The sequence below is a fragment of the Cherax quadricarinatus genome, chromosome 98 (genome assembly GCF_038502225.1).
Source record: "Cherax quadricarinatus isolate ZL_2023a chromosome 98, ASM3850222v1, whole genome shotgun sequence".
Taxonomy (NCBI): Eukaryota; Metazoa; Arthropoda; class Malacostraca; order Decapoda; family Parastacidae; genus Cherax; species Cherax quadricarinatus.
This window is the reverse complement of record NC_091389.1, coordinates 8,895,671-8,920,517: the sequence shown is the minus strand read 5'-3', so window position 1 is coordinate 8,920,517 and position 24,847 is coordinate 8,895,671. Positions and strand designations below refer to the sequence as shown.

The 24,847-nt window shown below is 42.1% G+C and overlaps 1 protein-coding gene across 2 annotated transcripts in view; it reads right to left on the bottom strand.

The window, feature by feature from the left end:
- Positions 1–24,627, bottom strand: part of LOC128702531 (HMG box-containing protein 4) — an 83,583-nt gene extending 58,956 nt beyond the window's left edge. For both annotated transcript variants that reach the window (XM_070105331.1, XM_070105330.1), the window contains exons 1-8: positions 24,485–24,627; positions 23,298–23,440; positions 19,691–19,754; positions 17,790–17,938; positions 16,999–17,100; positions 16,242–16,317; positions 15,371–15,435; positions 11,294–11,517 (exon numbers count right to left, since the gene is read on the bottom strand). In XM_070105331.1, coding sequence (XP_069961432.1) covers positions 11,294–11,517; positions 15,371–15,435; positions 16,242–16,317; positions 16,999–17,100; positions 17,790–17,938; positions 19,691–19,754; positions 23,298–23,440; positions 24,485–24,524 — 863 coding nt within the window. In that variant the 5' untranslated portion in view covers positions 24,525–24,627. The remainder of the gene's footprint in view (positions 1–11,293; positions 11,518–15,370; positions 15,436–16,241; positions 16,318–16,998; positions 17,101–17,789; positions 17,939–19,690; positions 19,755–23,297; positions 23,441–24,484) is intronic.
- Positions 24,628–24,847: the final 220 nt, after the last annotated feature.

The window sequence follows — 24,847 nt, the reverse complement described above, 5'->3', positions numbered from 1 at the left end:
GTCTGAGGGCAATGTGTGGTGTGAATATAATGCAGAGAATTCGTAGTTTGGAAGTTAGGAGGAGGTGCGGGATTACCAAAACTGTTGTCCAGAGGGCTGAGGAAGGGTTGTTGAGGTGGTTCGGACATGTAGAGAGAATGGAGCGAAACAGAATGACTTCAAGAGTGTATCAGTCTGTAGTGGAAGGAAGGCGGGGTAGGGGTCGGCCTAGGAAGGGTTGGAGGGAGGGGGTAAAGGAGGTTTTGTGTGCGAGGGGCTTGGACTTCCAGCAGGCATGCGTGAGCGTGTTTGATAGGAGTGAATGGAGACAAATGGTTTTTAATACTTGACGTGCTGTTGGAGTGTGAGCAAAGTAACATTTATGAAGGGATTCAGGGAAACCGGCAGGCCGGACTTGAGTCCTGGAGATGGGAAGTACAGTGCCTGCACTCTGAAGGAGGGGTGTTAATGTTGCAGTTTAAAAACTGTAGTGTAAAGCACCCTTCTGGCAAGACAGTGATGGAGTGAATGATGGTGAAAGTTTTTCTTTTTCGGGCCACCCTGCCTTGGTGGGAATCGGCCGGTGTGATAATAAAATATAATAAAATAAAAATTCACCTCTTTCTCCGACTTAGCAAACTGGACACACCGCGACTCTCATTCCTATACAACACCCTCACTCTTCCTCCCAACCATAATAATAATAATAATAATAATAATTTATTTCGGCATGATACAATGTTTGTACAGAGATGGGTGACATTTATTTGTATACGTAAAAAGCCCAGAGTTATGCAGAGCATTTCGGGCAAACTTCTGCAGAGACTTCTAATATTTTCACTGTTGTCAATGAAGTGGCAAAGATCACATATGGAATGTTTGTTGCATCAGATATGATGCAAAGGATAAGTGGGAGAAAGGTAAGGAAGGGAGAAAGAGAAAATGAGGATACAGGAGAAAGAGAAAGAAAAGAGAATGGGACTCATCAGAGTACTAAACTTTTTTCAATTTCACTGCTTAAAAATACACGAAATTTGATATGGAACATTATGGTTCACGGACTCAACTTCGATTAGAATATTCAGGAACACATTAATGCCATAGATGGATGGATTTACTGAACTGCATTTTGAGAACTTGGAGAGGTACTACATACAGGCGGTCCTTGACTTACGATGGGGTTACATTCCGACAAACCCTACAGGTAGTCCTTGACTTACGATGGGGTTACATTCCGATAATCCCTACAGGCGATCCTTGACTTATGATGAGGTTACATTCCGATAATCCCTACAGGTGGTCCTTGACTTACAATGGGGTTACATTCCGATAATCCCTACAGGCGGTCCTTGACTTACAATGGGGTTACATTCCGATAATCCCTACAGGTGGTCCTTGACTTACAATGGGGTTACATTCCGATAATCCCTACAGGTGGTCCTTGACTTACAATGGGGTTACATTCTGATAATCCCTACAGACGGTCCTTGACTTACAATGGAGTTACATTCCGACAAACCCATCATAAGTTGAAAATATCACAAGTCAAATACGAATATAATATTTTATTATTTTATTATTAACACACTGGCCGATTCCCACCAAGGCAGGGTGGCCCGAAAAAGAAAAACTTTCGCCATCATTCACTCCATCACTGTCTTGCCAGAAGGGTGCTTTACACTACAGTTTTTAAACTGCAACATTAACACCCCTCCTTCAGAGTGCAGGCACTGTACTTCCCATCTCCAGGACTCAAGTCCGGCCTGCCGGTTTCCCTGAACCCCTTCATAAATGTTACTTTGCTCACACTCCAACTGAACACGTAAATAAACAATAATTACTGTAACTAAATACCAGTATTTAAAAGTAAATAAATGAATACAAGTTATGGACTTGCTGCCTTCATGTTGGGTAATTATCTTAAGTTTCATCTCCAGAGTAATTGATGCCACACCATTATCAAGTTGAATTATAATTATTGTGGCATGCAAAGAGTACGTAACCTTTATTCGGCGCATGTACACACCCTCATTTACAGGCTATCTCCCCCAACCAGCGAACCAGGTTGCTAAGAGTTGATGATGGGGCCCCGTCGTTCAATTAGTGACCAAGTTCTAGCCAATAAGAAGATGGTTTTGGCAATCGCAGAGGTTATGTGGGTACCACTCTCCTGTCTGCCCTTGTCATTCCCATTCTAGAGCTGGTTGAAGCACAGTCTGCTATCTTGTGGCTTCTATTTCTGCCTTGCTTACCGTGGAGTGCACTATACTTATCGCTGTACATAGTGTACATATTGCTGTTCTAAATTGGTGAAGGATAATATAAGTCTAAACTTTTTCTGCTGTGTTTATTTTGCTCCCATTACACCCGGGATAACAGGCCATTTGGATTCCTGGGTTGTAATATGGGTAGCCTGTCCGAGAGCTGGAGCTGGACTTAGAGAAACGGTTGAGCTTAGGGTGAAGCTCGTAGCAGGAACATTGTGCAGCTTGCTGTCTGGCATTGCATTAGCTTGGCCTACGCTTTACAAATTTTGTGTGTCAGTTACTGTTATGGTCAGCCTTGCTATTGTGTTATCGTTCAACAGCTTGCTACTAGCTTGTTCGGTGTGCACGCTTCGCTACGGTCAATCTTCTAGAACAGTGTAGCTGTCTGGCATTGCTTTACAAATTTTGCGTGTCAGTTGTTACTAGCCTGCACGGTGTGGAGAATTTTGCAGTCAGCTTTGCTTGTATGCGTATTCTGAAATCGTACTGTGCATAGCTAAGCGTGTTCTGCAAATTAACGTGTTACATTGGGGTATTCTGCAATCGTACTTTGCATAGCGAATAACTTATGCCACCTAGACGAGTCAGACGTCTGGTGTCGGTATATACTTTGCATAACCTACCTAAATTGTCCCTACAGCGTTGTTGGAAAATTGCTCGTTCCATTGGCATTAAATACAAACGCACTCTCACAGCTGCGCAACAGCATTCACTGATTGCTGACAAACTTACAGAAGAAGAGATGGCACATCAGACTCCTCCCTCTACGGGAGCTAGGTCAAAAACTACTATGTTCTCGCAGGAGGAAGATGATACACCTATGGAGCAAAATGGTCAGTATAGTGCAGCTGGGTTGTCTCAAGGTGAATCAGCGTCCTTGGCACTTGAGCTGGCAAAAATCAATCTTGAGCAAACTACGGAACAGAGAGCATTCGCAAGGGAAGAATTTGATAGGGAAAGAGAAAGGAGGCAGTTTTCGCATTCTGTAAATGATTTTAGTTTACAAAAAGCAGTACAGCTTGTTCCCCGCTTCAATGAGGCCGAACCAGAACAATTTTTCGAAAGCTTCGAAAATCAGGCTCGAGCCTTGAGGTGGCCGGAACAGCATTGGGCATCGTTGGTTCATACAGCATTATTGGGTAAGGCACAGGAATTTACGTCAGCATTAAATGACGCTGAATTTTCTGATTATAAAGTAGTGAAGACCACAGTGTTGGGAGCATATACATGTATCCCAGCCAAATATAGAAAGATTTTTAAATTAAGCAGGCGGCAGCTTGGTCAATCCCTAGTGGACTTTGTGAGACAGCAAACCAAAGCTTTTACCAGCTGGTATAAAGCAAGTGGTGTCTCTACCTTTGAGGAGCTGGTGCAGCTTATTCTGATTGATAACCTGCTGGAGTCTGTGGGACCAGAGGTTCGAGTCTTTCTGCAGGATCGTGACTTAACCACTGCATTGGAGGCAGCCAGGTTGGCTGATACCTTCGAAACTAACCGCTCCTTGTCCGAGCGGTCCCGTCTCTCTTTTCAACAGCCTGGCATGAGCAGAGATCGTCAACCTTGGAAAATGAAGTGCCAGCCGGAGGGAGAACGTCTACGTCAGCCAACTAAGTCACCTGGTGAGCCACGCTTCTCAACATATGGTCCACCTGCGGAGAGGCAAACTACTCATGGTGCATCTTGACAACAGTATCCAGAGAGACACCAGCCAGAACAACACCATTTGCAACGTCAGCAGGGAGTAAAGGGCAAGCCTGTCGTCTGCTTCCTCTGTAACAAAGTAGGTCACATCCGTCCCAACTGCCCCCATAAACCCCAACCCATTGGGAAAATCTCTAATATCCCTAGTAACATGTCCCCTAGAGAAGCAGAAAAAGGTATGGCCCCTTATTATTGCAAGAGTCTTATTTCCCTTCAGGAAAACTCAGAAACAACTGAAGTAAAGACCTTTAGAGATACTGGAGCATATTGCTCACTTGTAAGAGAAGGAATATTACCCCTTTCAGAGAACACTTCCTTGAATTCTTCTGTTTTATTGGAAGCATTTGGAGGAGCTATATATTCTGTTCCTTTGCATAAAATTTATGTACAGTGCAAATATTACACTGGGTACTTGACTGTAGGTGTCTCAAAAGGATTCCCCATGAAAGATGCCATGTTATTACTGGGTAATAACATTACTACTGTTAGTGCGTGTCCTGAACCTATAATGAGTAATTCTTCTCCGGTGTTGGCCATAACTCGGGCAACATCCCAAGGGTTGTCTGGAGAGAATGTTGACCTATCCTTGGACGACTCCAATCTCGGAATAGCCACATTGTTTTATGAGGCACACCGGCGGAGCCTCGTAAATCAAGTGAACAGACCCCGATCAAGCCTTCCTATTCCCAGGTTGCAGGATTGCCAGATGTCTCTGTTTCCATGCCCGAGGGACTGTCCTTCCGGGAGGAACAACGAAAGGACCCTTCTTTAAAATTCGCTTTTGAGGCAGCCATGGGTAAATCCTCTTTGGGTCATCCGGTCAGGTATGAAGTTAAAAACGATTATTTGATCTTCACTGAGACTGGTAAGGAGATAGAGGGCCGGCAATTGTATGACAGGTTAGTGGTTCCAACCAAGTTTAGACCTCAAATATTAAATATAGCTCATAATACTTCATTAGGAGGTCACTTAGGAATTACAAAAACCTTGTATAGAATCACAAAAGAATTTTATTGGCCAAAATTAAAGAAAGATGTGAAGAATCATATTAGGTGTTGCCGAGAATGTCAGCAAGTAGGGAAACCTGGACATTCCATTAAACCTGCACCTCTCCAACCTATACCTGCTGATGGAGAACCTTTTGCAGATTTAATTATAGATTGTGTAGGTCCACTACCTAGGTCAAAGTCTGGAAATCAATATTTATTTACGATTATGGATAAAGTAACCAGATATCCTGAAGCAATTCCCATGCGCAGTATTAATACTAAAGCTATTCTCAAAGCTTTAACAAAATTCATTTCTTGTTTTGGCATTCCTAAAACTATTCAAAGTGATCAAGGTACTAACTTCACTGCCAAAGCATTTAGAGAAGTATTAACTAGGTTAGGGATAATCCACAACTTATCCACTGCCTATCATCCTCAGTCCCAAGGCGCCTTGGAAAGATTCCATCAGACGTTAAAAACAACGATGAGAACTTTTTGCATGCACTTTCCTACAGACTGGGATGAATCACTACCTTTGTTGCTGTTCTCAGTACGAGAGACGGTGCAAGAGTCTACAGGGTATAGTCCGTCTGAGCTGATCTTTGGGCACAATGTACGAGGTCCTCTTCGGGTGCTCAAAGAAGGATGGATGGGAGAAGACGTTAGCTCAACACTCTACAACCCGTCTTCAAGGTTGTAGGTGGCACGTCAGTTAGCCAAGGCTGACCTAAAGACAGCTTAAAGTAAGATGAAACAGAGGTATGACAGAAGTGCACAATTCTGCTCCTTCCATCTAGGAGACAAGGTGTTGGTGCAGGAACCTATACCTGGCCACACCTTGAAAGCTAGATTTATGGGACCTATGCAGATTGTAAGTAGATTATCTGATGTAAATTATGTGGTAGCTCCCATTGATAAGACCTCAAAAACTAAAATTTACCACATCAATCAACTGAAATCTTTTCATACACCAGATAAAGTCCCAGTAATGACTCTGTCCTCTACCTCTGAGGACGACTCTGATTCTTTGCACTCTATCTCTGAAATTAATATTAAACTTTCAAATTCTGTCCTCCTCAAGGATCCTAGCCCTTTAATGGAGGGACTATCTGAAATGCAAGCAACAAATTTAACTGAGCTTCTACAGTCATATCCTAATATTTTTTCGGATGTGCCGAAAAAATGTACATTAGGTTATCATGATGTAGATGTGGGAAACTCTAAACCAATTAAACTCTCCCCCTACAGAGCTAATCCTGAAAAGCAGAGGCTACTTCAGCAGGAAGTAGAATTTTTGTTAAAGCATGGTTTAGTGGAGGAGTCATCTAGTCCATGGGCTTCACCGTGCATCCTTGTGAAGAAGGCTGATGGAGGGTTTCGTATGTGTACAGACTACCGTAAGGTGAATGAGGTCACAATTACAGATGCTTACCCTCTTCCTCATCTGGATGACGTAATTGACTTTGTGGGTAAGGCTATTTTTGTGTCCAAGTTAGATCTCCTAAAAGGTTACTGTCAGGTACCTTTGACGAATAAGGCGAAGGAAATCTCTGCCTTCGTAATTCCAGGAGGTCATTATCAATACACAGTTACCCCCTTTGGAATGAAAAATTCCCCCTCTTCATAACAGAAACTTATCCATCAGGCTATTAAAGGACTTGAAGGCACGGCAGCGTACCTAGATGATATTGTTGTGGTGTCTGATACTTGGGATCAACACCTACTTAGACTTAAGGCTCTTTTTGAGACCTTTAAGAGTTCCCATTTAACAGTTAATTTATCTAAATCTTCCTTTGGCCAGGCCACTATCACTTTTCTAGGCCATGAAGTAGGTAGTGGTAAAGTTGCACCTAAACTTGCTAAAGTTCTTGCTATTAAAGATTATCCAGTTCCTCATGATAGGAAATCTCTTCAACGTTTCCTAGGCATGATAGGATTTTACAGAAGATTCTGTAAGAATTTCTCAGATATTGTAGCCCCTCTTACCTCTCTTACCAGTCACAAAGTTCCCTTTAATTGGACCTCAGACTGCAACACTGCTTTTAATAAAGCAAAAAGAATATTGTGTACTGCACCCATTATCTTGTCTCCAGACTTCTCCAAACCTTTTTCATTACAGGTTGATGCTTGTGAGTCTGGGGTTGGGGCAGTACTATTACAAATCGAGAATGAGGAGTTGCAGCCTGTAGCATACTTTTCAGCCAAGTTCCAGCCACATCAGAGGGCTTACTCTACCATTGAAAAAGAAGCCCTCGCGCTGGTACTGGCTTTGGAGCATTTCGATGTTTATGTGGGCCAGACATTGCAGGTGGTCACAGTCTACAGTGATCACAATCCTCTAGTATATCTCCAAGCCATGAAGAACCACAACACAAGGCTCATGCACTGGACGCTAAGACTGCAACCATACTCACTCAGAATTAAATATATTGCCGGCAAAGAAAATGTGTTGGCGGACTCATTATCTAGAGTCTAATATTTTTATTTATTTAGGTTAGGATGTTATATTTGTGGTAACCCCTTTTCACGCTCTTTTTTTTTTATCCCCTGGTGTGGGGTTTTTTTTTAGTGAGGGGATGCGGGCTACCGTCCGCCTGTATCTTGGACCTATGCTAGCCTGACTGACTGCTGTCTCACTTTGAGTTTAGGGTTTGGCTTTTTGTCACGAGAAAAGCTGAGCTCTATCTAAGAGTTGGATGGTGGAGAGGAAAGGCGGTCCCATTATTTTGTGCCATGGCGGCACGGTTACCACTGGGAGGTGGCAGCCTAATCCTGAGCCTTCTCAGGGTGGGGGTGTGGCATGCAAAGAGTACGTAACCTTTATTCGGCGCATGTACACACCCTCATTTACAGGCTATCTCCCCCAACCAGCAAACCAGGTTGCTAAGAGTTGATGATGGAGCCCCGTCGTTCAACTAGTGACCAGGTTCTAGCCAATAAGAAGATGGTTTTGGCAATCGCAGAGGTTATGTGGGTACCACTCTCCTGTCTGCCCTTGTCATTCCCATTCTAAAGCTGGTTGAAGCACGGTCTGCTATCTTGTGGCTTCTATTTCTGCCTTGCTTACCGTGGAGTGCACTATACTTATCACTGTACATAGTGTACATATTGCTGTTCTAAATTGGTGAAGGATAATATAAGTCTAAACTTTTTCTGCTGTGTTTATTTTGCTCCCATTACACCCGGGATAACAGGCCATTTGGATTCCTGGGTTCTAATAATTATTATAATCATGGGAGAGCGCTAAACCCGTAGGATTATATAGTGCATGTGGGGGGGGGGTGGAAGGTATTCAGATTCTATTCAGGGAACCAGAGAACAGATCCAATTCCCTAGATCAAGAGCCCCTCACCAACTTCAAGGACCCTCCCTTGAGGGTCATCAACTTGAAATATCCTAAGTTGAACCATGGTAAGTTGAGGCGCACCTGTATTATGGTTCATGAACGCATCTTTGATTATAACCTGGGCGTCTATGGGAAAACATATTTCCAGTAAACAAACCGTACCACAGGTGGGGTTTGAACCCGCGATCAGAGAGTCTCAAAACTCCAGACCGTCGCGTATGCCACTGGGCCAGTCTAGTTTGTTTGCAATCGTGTCATTACGATTTCATGAGTCATATTTCCAGTTCCAAACACTTGGCTAACAAACAATATGCAGGAACATATTAATATCATAGAAGAGGGAAGACTTACTGGACTGTATTTTGAGAATCTGAAGGAGTACTGTATATACAATTTAGTCATGGCACCAACTTAAAAAAAACTATAATATAAACAACATTTTGAGCAGAACTAAATCTAATACAGTGGACCCCCGCATAACGATCACCTCCGAATGCGACCAATTATGTAAGTGTATTTATGTAAGTGTGTTTGTACGTGTATGTTTGGGGGTCTGAAATGGACTAATCTACTTCACAATATTCCTTATGGGAACAAATTCGGTCAGTACTGGCACCTGAACATACTACTGGAATGAAAAAAGTTCGTTAACCGGGGGTCCACTGTACACAATTTTATAAGGTTGAAGAATAATGATACACACACAATATTGCCATATTATGACTCAAAAGAATAAAACAGGTACAATACTGTGACTGGAACAAATACTGTACAATACTGTGACTGGAGCAATGCACAAATAAGCCATATATAGGAGAATGTAAATCGTGGCAATGTTTCGGTCCGACTTGGACCATTAAGTAATCTATAGTCCAAGTCAGACCAAAATATCGTCCTAAAAGTTTCATTCTATGTGCAAGTTATTTGTGTATTTTACAACCAAATACTGTACACAACTTGTGAACACAGATTTGCTCTTATAAAAAGCAGGATTGCTTATGACTAGAGAAATATTCCTAAGGTGTAGCCATTTTTTTTTTTTATCAACACATTGGTTATTTCCCACCAAGGCAGGATGACCTGAAAGAGAAGAAATGCTTTCACCATCACTCCAGACATTGTATTTCTTATGACTAGAGAAATATTCCTAAGGTGTAGCCATTTTTTTTTTTTATCAACACATTGGTTATTTCCCACCAAGGCAGGATGACCTGAAAGAGAAGAAATGCTTTCACCATCACTCCAGACATTGTATTTTGTTGATATTAACCCACAACTTGCTAGGTAAGGCAGAGTAATGTTTGTGTGGGTTATAAACAGAGGGAAGATGTTTGAGCAAGTTTCCTGCCCACTGCTACTCCCTGTTCTCTATTTTTTTCAGACTGGCCGTTTTCCCACCGAGGCAGGGTGACCCGAAAAAGAAGAAATACTTTCACCACCGCTCACTCCTTCACTGTCTTGCCAGAGGTGTGCTGATACTACAGTTCAAAACTGGAAACATCTCCACTCCTCCTTCAGAGTGCAAGCACTGTACTTCCCACCTTCAGAACTCAAGTCTGATTAACCAGTTTCCCTGAATTCCTTCATGTTACCTTGCTCACACTCCAACAGCACGTTAATTCCGAAAAGCAAATTGCCTCCACTCACTCCTAACACACGCACACACACACTTGCTGGATGTCCAAGCCCCTCATATACAAAACCTCCTTTACCCCCTCCCTCCAACCTAGAATGACCCTTACCTTGCCTAACCTTCACTACAGATTTATACACCCTCCAGGTTATTATATTTTGTTCCGTCCCTTTTAAATATCCAGTCGACTACAACAACCTCTCTGTAGACCTCTTGAATAATAATTTTAGTAACTTCGTACTTCTTCTAATCTATAAGCTATGAATTCTCTACGTAATATTCACACCACACGTTGCCCTGAGATGCAACATCTCCACTGCCTCCGGAGCCTCTTCCTCCATTGCCTCCAGCCTCCTGCTCCACTGGCTCCAGCTTCCTGCTCCACTGCCTCTAGCCTCCTGATCCACTGCCCCTAGCCTCCTCCTCCTCTGCCTCCAGCATTCTCCACTGCCTCCAGCGTTCTCCACTGCCTCCAGCGTTCTCCACTGCCTCCAGCGTTCTCCACTGCCTCCAGCGTTCTCCACTGCCTCCAGCCTTCTCCACTGCCTCCAGTGTTCTCCACTGCCTCCAGCGTTCTCCACTGCCTCCAGCCTTCTCCTTGTTGCAACATTCCCCACCCATAAAAGAGTGTTGGTACCACTATACTCTCATATATTCCCCCCTCTTTTTCTCTTTTTCTTTTTCGGGCCACCCTGCCTTGGTGGGAATCAGCCAATGTGTTAATAAAAAATAAAAATTCCCCCTCTTTGCCCTCATCACCTTGCTCTTTCCTATATTCATTTTTAATTTCCTTCTTTTACATAACCTTCTAAATTCATCCACCAACCACTGGAACTTCTCTTCAGAATCTCTCACAAGCACAGTGTCATCAGCAAAAAGCAACTATGACAACTCCCACTTTGTGTCTGATTCTTTATCTTCAAATACTACACACCTCTCCGCAACACCCCAGCATTCATTTCTCTTACAACCCCATCTATATATATCATAATATGAAGATAGCTTCATCCTTAATCACAGCCATTACCAGCATCAACATTTGCTCCCTCAAGCAGTAACAGCGGTGATATTTACAGAGCACTTTGACCAAGTAGGTCACTCAGAGCTTGTACCAATAAAAAAGTAATGATATACGTGTACAACACAATAACAAGGATAAGATTAATGAACAGTAAAATGCTACAAACATAAAATGCTCAACAGAAATAAAACATTGAAGAATGTGTAGAGTTACAAGATGGACATTATTAAACTTTTCTGCCAAACAGAAAGGTATTAAAAAGAAAGAGGATGACCTGGATAGGCTGATGTTGTAGCTGGAGAAAACACAGAGGTAGCCTAATTGGACCTAAACTGGAAAATATACAGTCGGACTTACTTTGGAGTGGTGGTGTGAGCCTTGTGAGTTTGGGGTGGGGCAGTCTGTCCAGCCTCCGACTGTTTGGATGGGGTGCGAATCACCTGCTGGGGCTTCACGCCACCCTTGTTAATAAGGTTGCTGCGGACGGCATTCTGTGATTGTTTGGCAGCCTTGCCGGTGGTGATCATGGAGCCTTTCTGGTTACCCTTAGCAGCCAGCCGTTTGGCTCGTCGCTTCCAGTTCTGCCAAAACAAGTCTGGTTATTTTAACACACCAGCCATTTCTCACCAAGGTAGGGTGACCCGAAAAAGAAGAAACGAAAGATTTTCTTCTTTCTATACTAAGTAATTTATACAGGAGAAGGTGTTACTAGCACCTTGCTGCCAGCATTTAGTAATTTATACAGGAGAAGGCATTACTAGCACCTTGCTGCCAGCATTTAGTAATTTATACAGGAGAAGGCATTACTAGCACCTTGCTGCCAGCATTTAGTAATTTATACAGGAGAAGGTGTTACTAGCACCTTGCTGCCAGCATTTAGTAATTTATACAGGAGAAGGTGTTACTAGCACCTTGCTGCCAGCATTTAGTAATTTATACAGGAGAAGGTGTTACTAGCACCTTGCTGCCAGCATTTAGTAATTTATACAGGAGAAGGCATTACTAGCACCTTGCTGCCAGCATTTAGTAATTTATACAGGAGAAGGCATTACTAGCACCTTGCTGCCAGCATTTAGTAATTTATACAGGAGAAGGCATTACTAGCACCTTGCTGCCAGCATTTAGTAATTTATACAGGAGAAGGTGTTACTAGCACCTTGCTGCCAGCATTTAGTAATTTATACAGAAGGCATTACTAGCACCTTGGTGCCAGCATTTTAGTCACCTCTTACAACACACATGACTTAGGGAGGAAGGATTCTTCTCTACTTCCTCTTGGAAATGGTTAAATTAATGCCCCTTATTATTTTGACATTTATGTTTTACAAATACAAAAAATATATAGTATATGAAGCTCCTCCACATACTGTAACTTCTCATAAATACAGTTAAAAAACTAGAGGTGCTCCTCTATTTACAATGGTTCAACTTACAATATTTTAACTTTACAATGGTGCAGCAGCAATTACATTGGAGATGAAACTTAAGATAATTACCCAGCCTGAAGGTGGCAGTGGAGATGTCATATCTGAAGGCAATGTGTGGTGTGAATATAATGCAGAGAATTCATAGTTTGGAAATTTGGAGGTGTGGGATTACTAAAACTATTAATTCAGAGGACTGAGGAGGGGTTGTTGAGGTGGTTTGGACATGTAGAGAGGGTGGAACAAAATAGAATGACTTCGAGAGTGCATAAATCTGTAGTGGAGGGAAGGCGGGGTAGGGGGTCATCCTAGGAAGGGTTGGGGGAGAAGGTAAAGGAGGTTTTGTGTGCAAGGGGCTTGGACATCCAGCAAGCATGCGTGAGCGTGTTAGATAGGAGTGAATGGAACAAATGGGTTTTAGGACTTGATATGCTGTTGGAGTGTGAGCAAGGTGTAAGGCACTGTACTTCCTACTGTGTGAGGCACTGGACTTCCTATCTCTATGACTCAAGTCCGGCAGGCCAGACTTGAGCCCTGGAGGTAGAAAGTACAGTGCCTGCACTCTGAAGGATGGGAAAGGATGTTACAGTTGTGGAGGTGGGAAGTTCAGTGCCTGCACTCTGAAGGATGGGTGAGGATGTTACAGTTCCGGAGGTGGGAAGTACAGTGACTGCGCTCTGAAGAATGGGTGAAGATGTTACAGTTCTGGAAGTGGGAAGTACAGTGACTGCGCTCTGAAGGATGGGTGAGGATGTTACAGTTCCGGAGGTGGGAAGTACAGTGACTGCACTCTGAAGGATGGGAGAGGATGTTACAGTTCTGGAGGTGGGAAGTACAGTGACTGCACTCTGAAGGATGGGAGAGGATGTTACAGTTCCGGAGGTGGGAAGTACAGTGACTGCACTCTGAAGGATGGGAGAGGATGTTACAGTTCTGGAGGTGGGAAGTACAGTGACTGCACTCTGAAGGATGGGAGAGGATGTTACAGTTCGGGAGGTGGGAAGTACAGTGACTGCGCTCTGAAGGATGGGTGAGGATGTTACAGTTCCGGAGGTGGGAAGTACAGTGACTTCACTCTGAAGGATGGGAGAGGATGTTACAGTTCTGGAGGTGGGAAGTACAGTGACTGCGCTCTGAAGAATGGGTGAGGATGTTACAGTTCCGGAGGTGGGAAGTACAGTGACTGCACTCTGAAGGATGGGAGAGGATGTTACAGTTCTGGAGGTGGGAAGTACAGTGACTGCACTCTGAAGGATGGGAGAGGATGTTACAGTTCGGGAGGTGGGAAGTACAGTGACTGCGCTCTGAAGGATGGGTGAGGATGTTACAGTTCCGGAGGTGGGAAGTACAGTGACTTCACTCTGAAGGATGGGAGAGGATGTTAGAGTTCTGGAAGTGGGAAGTACAGAACGGTAACAGCGAAAGATGTATAGTGATATATCTTTGAAGAGTTTCGAGAGTTTAACTACTCTCGGAGCCTGGCCATGGGCCAGGCTCGTAATGGCGAGAGATGTGGTGAATAGTAACAGTGAACGGTGTATAGTGATGGTGACAGATGTGGTGAATAGTGATAGTGAAAGATGTAGTGTATAGTGATGGTGATAGATGTGATGAATAGTGACAGAGAAAGATGTAGTGTATAGTGGTGATAGATGTGGTGAATAGTGATAGTGACATCTAGTGGATAGTGATGTTAAGAGATACAGTGATGATGAATGATGCAGTGTATAGTGAAAGTGATACATGTTGTCATGTTGTTATAATTGTGGTTAAGTATGGCATGACAGAGTAATGCCCTTTACTCCCATATTCACATTGTTGCTAACATACTTAAAACAATATGTAATTGTATTCTTAATATACAAATAACCCGCACACAGGAGAGAGGAGCTTATGACCACATTACAGTCCATCCTGGACCATTTACAAAGTCACGCTAACAGAAAGGATATACTATAGGCAGCTGGCAGGGACGGGACAAGATAGGTGGGAGGATGAGGACGACCACCACCACGACCGCCGCCGCCACCACAACCTCTCTACTTTCTTTCCTACTACCTCTGTTGTCCTGTCCCGGTCTGCTGGCCTATATATACCACCTCCTTCTCTCCTTTCTATTAGCGTGACTTTGTAAATGGTCCAAGACGAACCAAAACGTGGTCGTAAGCTCCTCTCTCCTACATGTGGGTTATTTGTGTACTGTTCCAGTCACAATATTGTGCCTTTTTGTTATTCTTGTTCACAATACAGTGGAACCTCAAATATCGAACTTTCTTCGGTCCAGAAGTCTGTTCGAGTGCCTTTACCGAATGAATTTATTCCCATCAGGAATAATGTAAATTAGATTCGTCCATTTCAAACCCTTAAAAATACACTTACACAAATACACTTACATAATTGGTTGTGTTGGGAGCAGTTCGATTTCTGAGGTTCCACTGTATCTGTAATCCTCACAAGCATTACAATATTAAATGTATTCACAATATGTTAATATTCTATATCTAATTTTAAGTAGTGTGTAAGCATTAGTATTAGTCTGCTAGATATGCCCAGGCATGTTAGTGGCTTTCTTTGTACTTAACTTTGTATAAAATATAAATCACACATTGTAACCTCTGTAAAGAAATAAAGTTACGTTGTATGTATTGTAAATTAAGCCATTGTTCATTATGTTCCACCTGCCGGTGACTGTCACCGGCAGGTGGAACAATGGCTCAATTGAAAGCCAATGGAAACATGGAACATTGAAAATGAGCGCTGTATATATGGGGCTCTCTTGTATTACCCTACTGGTTGCTATTTTGCATTCCGGCCACTTTCCAAAGAGCATTTATTAAAATTATACTTTTCAATTTCCAACCAGTATATACAGCAAATTTTTTTAACACATTGGCCGTTTCCCACCAAGGCAGGGTGACCTGAAAAAGAAGAAACACGCTCATTATCATTCACTCCATCACTGTCGTGCCAGAGGTGTGCCTACACTACAGTTCAAGAATACTGTACTTACATATTTCTGTGTTGTGGGCACCAGAGCCCAGAGTTCTCCTAATCTCTTGTTGACGGCGGAGAAATCTGAAACCACGAGAAGAAATACTTGTATAATCGGAAAAACTAATAAAAGTGGCAGGTAGATAAGTAGAAAGTGGACTCTCCTTGCTTTACAATGATTTGACTTACAAGATTTCCACGTTATGAAGGTGCAATAGCCATGCATTTTTTTTTTAGCACGTCGGTCATGTCTTACCAAGGCAGAGTGACCCAAAAAAGAAACTTTCATTATCACTCAATCCATCACTGTCTTGCCAGAGGTGTGCCAACACTACAGTTCAAGAACTGCAACATTAACACTCCTGCTTCAGAGCACAGGCACTGTACAGTGGACCCTCGAATTTAGTAGTCCCTTTTCTGTATGCAAAACTATTGTTACTCAATAAAATGTACTTTTTGCTAATATTTCCCATGAGAAATAATACAAATCCAATTAAACCATTCCAGACACTCAAAAATATTAACAAAAAACACATTTTATAGAGAAATAGTTTTGCATATAGAAAAGGGATTACTAAATTCGAGGGTCCACTGTACTTCCCACCTCCAGGACTCAAGTCTGGCTAACTGGTTTACCCTGTACAGTGCCGTACATTAATTGATATAATAAGCTTGTATTCATTTATCTACTTTTCAATACTGTATTTAGTTACAATAATTATTGATTTATTCAGTGACAGTTATTTATATAGCATATATTCACATTTGACTTACGATATTGTCAACTCATGATGGGTTAGTCAGAACATAATAACCCCATCGTACGTCGAGGATCACCTGTGCAAACAATGTTCGTTTAACACACTTGGTACAGAGAACGTTGTACTTACCCATGTTGGGGTTGGCACAGATAATCCCGGGTCGAATTTCCCGAGCCCAGAGCATGTAAGCGGTAAATCGTGACTTCTGAAAAGACATAAAACAACATGTTAAGTACAAGTACTGTACCTGCTTGAAAATAATAAATGTATTTGACGGCATAAAATACTCCCATACCCAACCATAAAATACTCCCATACCCACCATAAAAATACTCCCATACCCCATCATAAAAATACTCCCATACCCACCATAAAAATACTCCCATACCCCACCATAAAAATACTCCCATACCCACCATAAAAATACTCCCATACCCCACCATAAAAATACTCCCATACCCCACCATAAAAATACTTCCATACCCCACCATAAAAATACTTCCATAACCCACCATAAAAATACTTCCATAACCCACCATAAAAATACTTCCATAACCCACCATAAAAATACTTCCATAACCCACCATAAAAATACTCCCATAACCCACCATAAAAATACTTCCATAACCCACCATAAAAATACTTCCATAACCCACCATAAAAATACTTCCATAACCCACCATAAAAATACCCCACCATAAAGATACCCAACCATAAAAATACCCCCATACCCACCATAAAAATACTCTCATACCCCACCATAAAAATACTTCCATACCCCACCATAAAAATACCCAACCATAAAAATACCCAACCATAAAAATACCCCATACCATCATAAAAATACTCTCATACCCCAAACAAACTTGCTACATCGTCATCTTACCCCCTTGTCTTTACGCTGCGCCTTCTTCCGCCGAACGACTTGGCCATCCTTCAACATGATGTTCTTCTTTCCTTGTTTCTCAGAGAAATACAACGATTGCGCCTGTTGTAAACAAAATGTATTTTAACCCTATTGGACACTGACTTGTCCAAAAAAGTGACAGACTCATAACACAAAACTGAAAATTTTTACCATTGATTTTTGGAAATACAGTTGACCCCCGACTTACGAGCAGCTCCCAACTCAAACAATTATGCAAGTGTACGTATTTATGTAAATGCTTTTGTAAGTGTATTTTTGGGGATCTGAAGCGGATTAATCTAATTTACAATATTCCTTATGGGAGCAAATTCGTCCGGTAATGGCACCTGAACAGCCTTTTGGAACGAATTAATATCGTAAGTCGGGGGTCATTGCAAAATATTATTATTATTATTATTACAATTAAGTTAAACAGCTAAAGATTAAAACATATGAATGTAAACCACTAGTGCATATACACTGAGAGATACACACCCTTCTGTGTATATACAGAGATATACAACTTTCAGTGTATATACACAGATACACACCTCTCAGTGTACGTATATACACAGAGAGATACACACCTCTCAGTGTACGTATATACACAGAGAGATACACACCTCTTCAAGTATATACACTAAAAAATACACACATCACAGTGTATATAAAGCCACAAGCAATAAAAGACAAGAGAGAGAGAGAGAGAGAGAGAGGTCAAACCCAGGAGACCTAGACCAGAGAGATAACAGTCTCTCTCAACTTCTCACCAGGCTGTAGTTGGTCGTTTCCCGGGGCATGTCCGTCGAGTCGTCGTCGACATGCAGCAGGTCAGGTGCGTCATCCTTGTCATCGCCATCGTCGCACATGTCATCATCGCCATCATCATTATCCGCCCAGTCTTCCACCTCTATTGGTTCTGCGGGGAAATTTAAAAATGACTTTCTTATCAGGAAAAAATGGGAGGTTTTCGGTATGAGAGAAATTAAAAATGGTGTGAGGGAGGTAACATATATGAAGGAATTCAGGGAAACCGGTTGGCTGGACTTGAGTCCTGGAGAAGTAGAGTGCCTGTACTCTGAAGGATGGGTGGGGATGTTACAGTACTGGAGGTGGGAAGTACAGTACCTGTACTCTGAAGGATGAGTGAGACTGTTACAGTACTGGAGATGGGAAGTACAGTACCTGTACTCTGAAGGATGAGTGAGACTGTTACAGTACTGGAGATGGGAAGTACAGTACCTGTACTCTGAAGGATGAGTGAGACTGTTACAGTACTGGAGATGGGAAGTACAGTACTTGTACTCTGAAGGATGGGTGGGAAGGTTAGTCCTGGAGGTGGGAAGTACAATGCCTGTACTCTGAAGGATGAGTGAGACTGTTACAGTACTGGAGGTGGGAAGTACAGTACTTGTACTCTGAAGGATGGGTGGGAAGGATAGTCCTGGAGGTGGGAAGTACAATGCCTGTACTCTGAAGGATGAGTGAGACTGTTACAGTACTGGAGGTGGGAAGTACAGTACTTGTACTCTGAAGGATGGGTGGGAAGGTTAGTCCTGGAGGTGGGAAGTACAATGCCTGTACTCTGAAGGATGAGTGAGAATGTTACAGTCCTAGTGGTGGGAAGAAGAGCGCCTTCACTCTGACGGATGAGTGAGGATATCTGCAGTTTTGAAGTGTAGTGTCAGCACACCTCTGGCAAGACAGTGACAGAGTGAATGATGGTGAAAGAGTTTCTTCTATTTTGGGTCATCCTGCCTTAGTATGGGACAGCCAATATGTTGAAAAAAAAAGTATAGTTTTAAGCTGAGGAACCAACTACCTTCAATCAAGGCCAGTAGAGCTGACCTTTTTTTTAACACATCGACCATAACCCACCAAGGCAGGATGACCCAAAAAAGAAGAAACACTTTCATCACCACTCACTCAATCACCATTTTACTAGAGGCATCCTGATACTACAGTTCAAAAACTGCAACATATCTCTGCCCCTCCTGCAAAATTTTGTAGGCCTCATATTTGCTCTTTCAGGTCAACTGTTTGGATTTCTTGCCGCCCTGTTACACCAAGAAATAATGCCAGTAAATAGAGCAATGCAGTGCAGCTTGCACTAACAGCGACTCAATAAGTTTCCCTCTCCTATGTGCAGAATTACAGTGGACCCTCGAATTTAGTCGTGCCTTTTCTGTATGCAAAACTATTTTTATTATCTATAAAATGTATGTTTTGCTAATATTTCCCATAGGAAATAATGTAAATCCAATTAAACCATTCCAGACACCCAAAAATATTAACAAATAATACCCTTCTGGCAAGACAGTGATGGAGTGAATGATGGTGAAAGCTTTTCTTTTTCAGGCCACCCTGCCTTGGTGGGAATCGGCCAGTGTGATAATAAAAAAAAAAAAAATATTTTATAGATAATAAAAATAGTTTTGCATACAGAAAAGGCACGACTAAATTCGAGGGTCCACTGTATCTATGTGATGTTTCACTCAACCGGCCAGTAAATATTAATTTATTACTTCATGTCATTTCTCTTCGGATTATTATACTCAAGCAAAAAATGTGATCTATAACTTTTTTTTTTTTTCACGATTTTGCCACACTGCTGGCACTTTTATTTTCGTGTGTCCCGGAGTTTAGAAGTTAAACAAGTAACATGACTCACCATCTTTAACTTCGATCATCTCGTCTTCGATGTAACTATCGGAGTCATCATACACATCAGCGCCCTGAAAGTGATATGCAAGTTAATATTATTTAATTTTTTTTTCTCTTTCAATCATTCATACATTTACACATGTTTAACAATTTGAAAATGGGTGAAATTATTTGCATTCTTTCTCGGTCCACGGCAGGATTCGAACCTGCACACACTGCATCTTGAGTGGCTTAAGTACAGGCGCTCCTCAACTTACAATAGGATTATGTTTCGACAAACACATCGTAAGTTGAAAATATCATAAGTCAATAAATAACAAAAAAGGCACAATACCGTGACTGGAACGATACACAAATAACCCGCACATAAAAGAGAGAAGCTTACGACGACGTTTCGGTCCGACTTGGACCAATGACAGAGTCACACTGTGACTCTGTCAATGGTCCAAGTCGGACCGAAACGTCGTCGTAAGCTTCTCTCTTTTATGCGCGGGTTATTTGTGTATCATAAGTCAAATATGAATATATGATAAATAAGTAAATAAGTAACTATTCTCACTGAATAAGTAAATAAGTAACTATTCTCACTGAATAAGTAAATAAACAAATAATTACTGTAACTAAATACCAGTATTGAAAAGTAAATGAATACAATTTATGGATATACTGCTTTCATGTTGAGTAATTACCTCAATGTTCATCACCAAAGTAATTGCTGCCGCACCATCGAAAAGTCGAAACACAGTTTGTATGCTACACGGGAAATATAATTTTGATTTGCTTTGAAGTTGAACCACTGTAAATCACGGAGCACCTAAACACAACCCGCACTTTTGATGACCCACGAATATTTGGATGAGGTGATTATGGGAATATTCAGAGTCAAAAATGTTTTGGTGTGATACTATGAAAAAAAATAAATACAGTGAAAGAATACTCTTTAAAATTCTCTCAGAAATTTTACCAACTGCTCATAAATGAGACACTTGTGCAATATTAGGGTATCTTTATTCTGGAAACGTTTTGCAAGCCAGTGGCCTATTCAGTCCAATGCAGAGAGGGTGGGAGATGAGGAGGAGTTTGAGGTAAACAGTTCCCCAGCGTGGAGTAAATGGTATTGTGGGTCGGGTGTTGTTCCAGCCATGGTATTGTGGGTCGGGTGTTGTTCCAGCCATGGTATTGTGGGTTGGGTGTTGTTCCAGCCATGGTATTGTGGGTTGGGTGTTGTTCCAGCCATGGTATTGTGGGTCGGGTGTTGTTCCAGCCATGGTATTGTGGGTTGGCTGTTGTTCCAGCCATGGTATTGTGGGTTGGGTGTTGTTCCAGCCATGGTGTTGTGGGTCGGGTGTTGTTCCAGCCATGGTATTGTGGGTTGGCTGTTGTTCCAGCCATGGTATTGTGGGTTGGCTGTTATTCCAGCCATGGTATTGTGGGTTGGCTGTTGTTCCAGCCATGGTATTGTGGGTTGGGTGTTGTTCCAGCCATGGTATTGTGGGTTGGCTGTTGTTCCAGCCATGGTATTGTGGGTTGGCTGTTGTTCCAGCCATGGTATTGTGGGTTGGCTGTTATTCCAGCCATGGTATTGTGGGTTGGCTGTTGTTCCAGCCATGGTATTGTGGGTTGGGTGTTGTTCCAGCCATGGTATTGTGGGTTGGCTGTTGTTCCAGCCATGGTATTGTGGGTCAAGTGTTGTTCCAGCCATGGTATTGTGGGTTGGCTGTTGTTCCAGCCATGGTATTGTGGGTTGGCTGTTGTTCCAGCCATGGTATTGTGGGTTGGCTGTTGTTCCAGCCATGGTATTGTGGGTTGGCTGTTGTTCCAGCCATGGTATTATGGGTTGGCTGTTGTTCCAGCCATGGTATTGTGGGTTGGCTGTTGTCCCAGCCATGGTGTTGTGGGTTGGCTGTTGTCCCAGCCATGGTATTGTGGGTTGGCTGTTGTCCCAGAAATGGTGTTGTGGGTTGGCTGTTGTTCCAGCCATGGTATTGTGGGTTGGCTGTTGTTCCAGCCATGGTGTTGTGGGTCAGGTGTTGTTCCAGCCATGGTATTGTGGGTTGGCTGTTGTTCCAGCCATGGTATTGTGGGTTGGCTGTTGTCCCAGAAATGGTGTTGTGGGTTGGCTGTTGTTCCAGCCATGGTATTGTGGGTTGGGTGTTGTTCCAGCCATGGTGTTGTGGGTCGGGTGTTGTTCCAGCCATGGTATTGTTGGTCAAGTGTTGTTCCAGCCATGGTATTGTGGGTTGGCTGTTGTTCCAGCCATGGTATTGTGGGTTGGCTGTTGTTCCAGCCATGGTATTGTGGGTTGGGTGTTGTTCCAGCCATGGTGTTGTGGGTCGGATGTTGTTCCAGCCATGGTATTATGGGTTGGCTGTTGTTCCAGCCATGGTATTGTGGGTTGGCTGTTGTCCCAGCCATGGTGTTGTGGGTTGGCTGTTGTCCCAGCCATGGTATTGTTGGTCAAGTGTTGTTCCAGCCATGGTATTATGGGTTGGCTGTTGTCCCAGCCATGGTGTTGTGGGTTGGCTGTTGTCCCAGCCATGGTATTGTTGGTCAAGTGTTGTCCCAGCCATGGTGTTGTGGGTTGGCTGTTGTCCCAGCCATGGTATTGTGGGTCAAGTGTTGTTCCAGCCATGGTATTGTGGGTTGGCTGTTGTTCCAGCCATGGTATTGTGGGTTGGCTGTTGTTCCAGCCATGGTATTGTGGGTCGAGTGTTGTTCCAGCCATGGTATTGTGGGTCAAGTGTTGTTCCAGCCATGGTATTGTGGGTTGGCTGTTGTTCCAGCCATGGTATTGTGGGTCGAGTGCTGTTCCAGCCATGGTATTGTGGGTCGAGTGTTGTTCCAGCCATGGTATTGTGGGTCAAGTGTTGTTCCAGCCATGGTATTGTGAGTCAAGTGTTCCAGCCATGGTATTGTGGGTCAAGTGTTGTTCCAGCCATGGTATTGTGAGTCAAGTGTTCCAGCCATGGTATTGTGGGTCAAGTGTTGTTCCAGCCATGGTATTGTGGGTCAAGTGTTGTTCCAGCCATGGTATTGTGGGTCAAGTGTTGTTCCAGCCATGGTATTGTGGGTCTAGTGTTGTTCCAGCCATGGTATTGTGGGTCTAGTGTTGTTCCAGCCATGGTATTGTGGGTCTAGTGTTGTTCCAGCCATGGTATTGTGGGTCTAGTGTTGTTCCAGCCATGGTATTGTGGGTCTAGTGTTGTTCCAGCCATGGTATTGTGGGTCTAGTGTTGTTCCAGCCATGGTATTGTGGGTCAAGTGTTGTTCCAGCCATGGTATTGTGAGTCAAGTGTTGTTCCAGCCATGGTATTGTGAGTCAAGTGTTGTTCCAGCCATGGTATTGTGGGTCTACAAAAATAAATACAGTGGTACCCCGAAATTCGGCCTTAATTCGTTCCAGAAGGCTGTTCGAGTGCCGTTACTGAACGATTTTGCTCCCATAAGGAATAACGTAAATTAGATTAGTCCTTTTCAGACCCCAAAAATTACACTTACAAAAGCACTTACAAAAATACACTTACATAATTGTTGAAGTTGGGAGCTGTTCGAAATTCGACGTACCACTGTATATACCAACAGTTCACGAATATACAAAATTCATCACTACTCACCATAGGCTGTCCAATTTTCGTACTCTTCTGGGATTTTATAGGCCTATCGGTCTTGCGTTTAAAGCGCGTGTCAATTTCATCTGGCGATTCAAAGTCAGCAAGCTTCGAAGATTTCTTTCTCACCCGACCGGAGCGAGACACTCCTTGAAAAATAGAACAACGGTAAACAACAAACTTGTGCTTCGAAATTAATCAAATTATTAAATTTTTAGCCAAATCAGAAATAGATTCAACCCCCCCCAAAAAATACAAATTTTTGGCATGATATTTCTTTAATAGCATTCTATAATTTTTATTATTATTATTATTATTATTATTATTACAATTACTACTATTATTATTATTAAATTATTATTAAATTATAATTATTAAATTATTATTAATTATTATTATTATTATTATTATTATTATTATTACAATTATTACTATTATTATTATTAAATTATTAAATTATTATTATTAATTATTATTATTATTATTATTATTATTATTACTATTATTATTATTATTACAATTATTACTATTATTATTATTAAATTATTAAATTATTAAATTATTATTATTATTATTATTATTATTATTATTATTATTATTATTATTATTATTATTATTAATTATCATTATTATTATTAAATTATTATTATCATTATTATTATTATTAAATTAGCACTTAGATAAAAGGGGAATAAGGGTTTGATCCAAGGAGGAGGAGAGCTCCATTTCCACGGATCAAAAGCTCTTTACCAGGATCAAACTGTCTCCCTTGAGGCTCCATTATCATTATTAATAAATTTATAGTGAAGCACCAAACCCACAGGGGCTGAGTAGCACCTGGATAAAAGGGGAATAACAGAGGTTTGATCCAAGGGGTGAGGAGAGCTGCAGCACCTTGGATCAAGAGCTCTGGAGCAACAATAAAGGATCACCAGGATGACAAAGGGACGTAAGACACAACAATGTTAATTTTCTTACATAAATCATCATTATTCCGCCGTAAATAATCATTATAATTATTATCATCACCTACAAGCCCGCGATAAACCCGTACGGGCTACCCAGCTCCGACAAAAGTAATAAAAAACATCAATATATGACAGAACAAGTGTGGGGGATCAACACCTGCCAAGACTCGTCAGTTTTCACACTAATATCTCCACTAAAACACCTGAAAAACGCCTCAAAAATACCTGTGGCTTCTCCAGACTTATTCTTGGGCGACGTCTCCATCTCTCCCGTCCAAAAAAGACGCCAAAAAACGGCCAAAAACCCAGAAAAATAAGAGCCAGGAGGGTCCCGTCCTGCCCTAAACTGGTGTTGTTGTTGTTGTTGCTTGAAGGGCCACTCAGAATGACGCCGTTCACCCTTATTTTGTCCTTATTTTGGTTTTTTTTGCATGATATTCACTCTTAGATGCATTCCATTGTGTCCAGGGAGGTGTATTGATGATAAACACACATATCAGGGGCTATAATGGGTGTAATTAAGGGTGTAAAATGGAAATAAGTCACTTTTTTGGGGGTTGTCATTATCCTCCAAAAATTAGTCTTTCA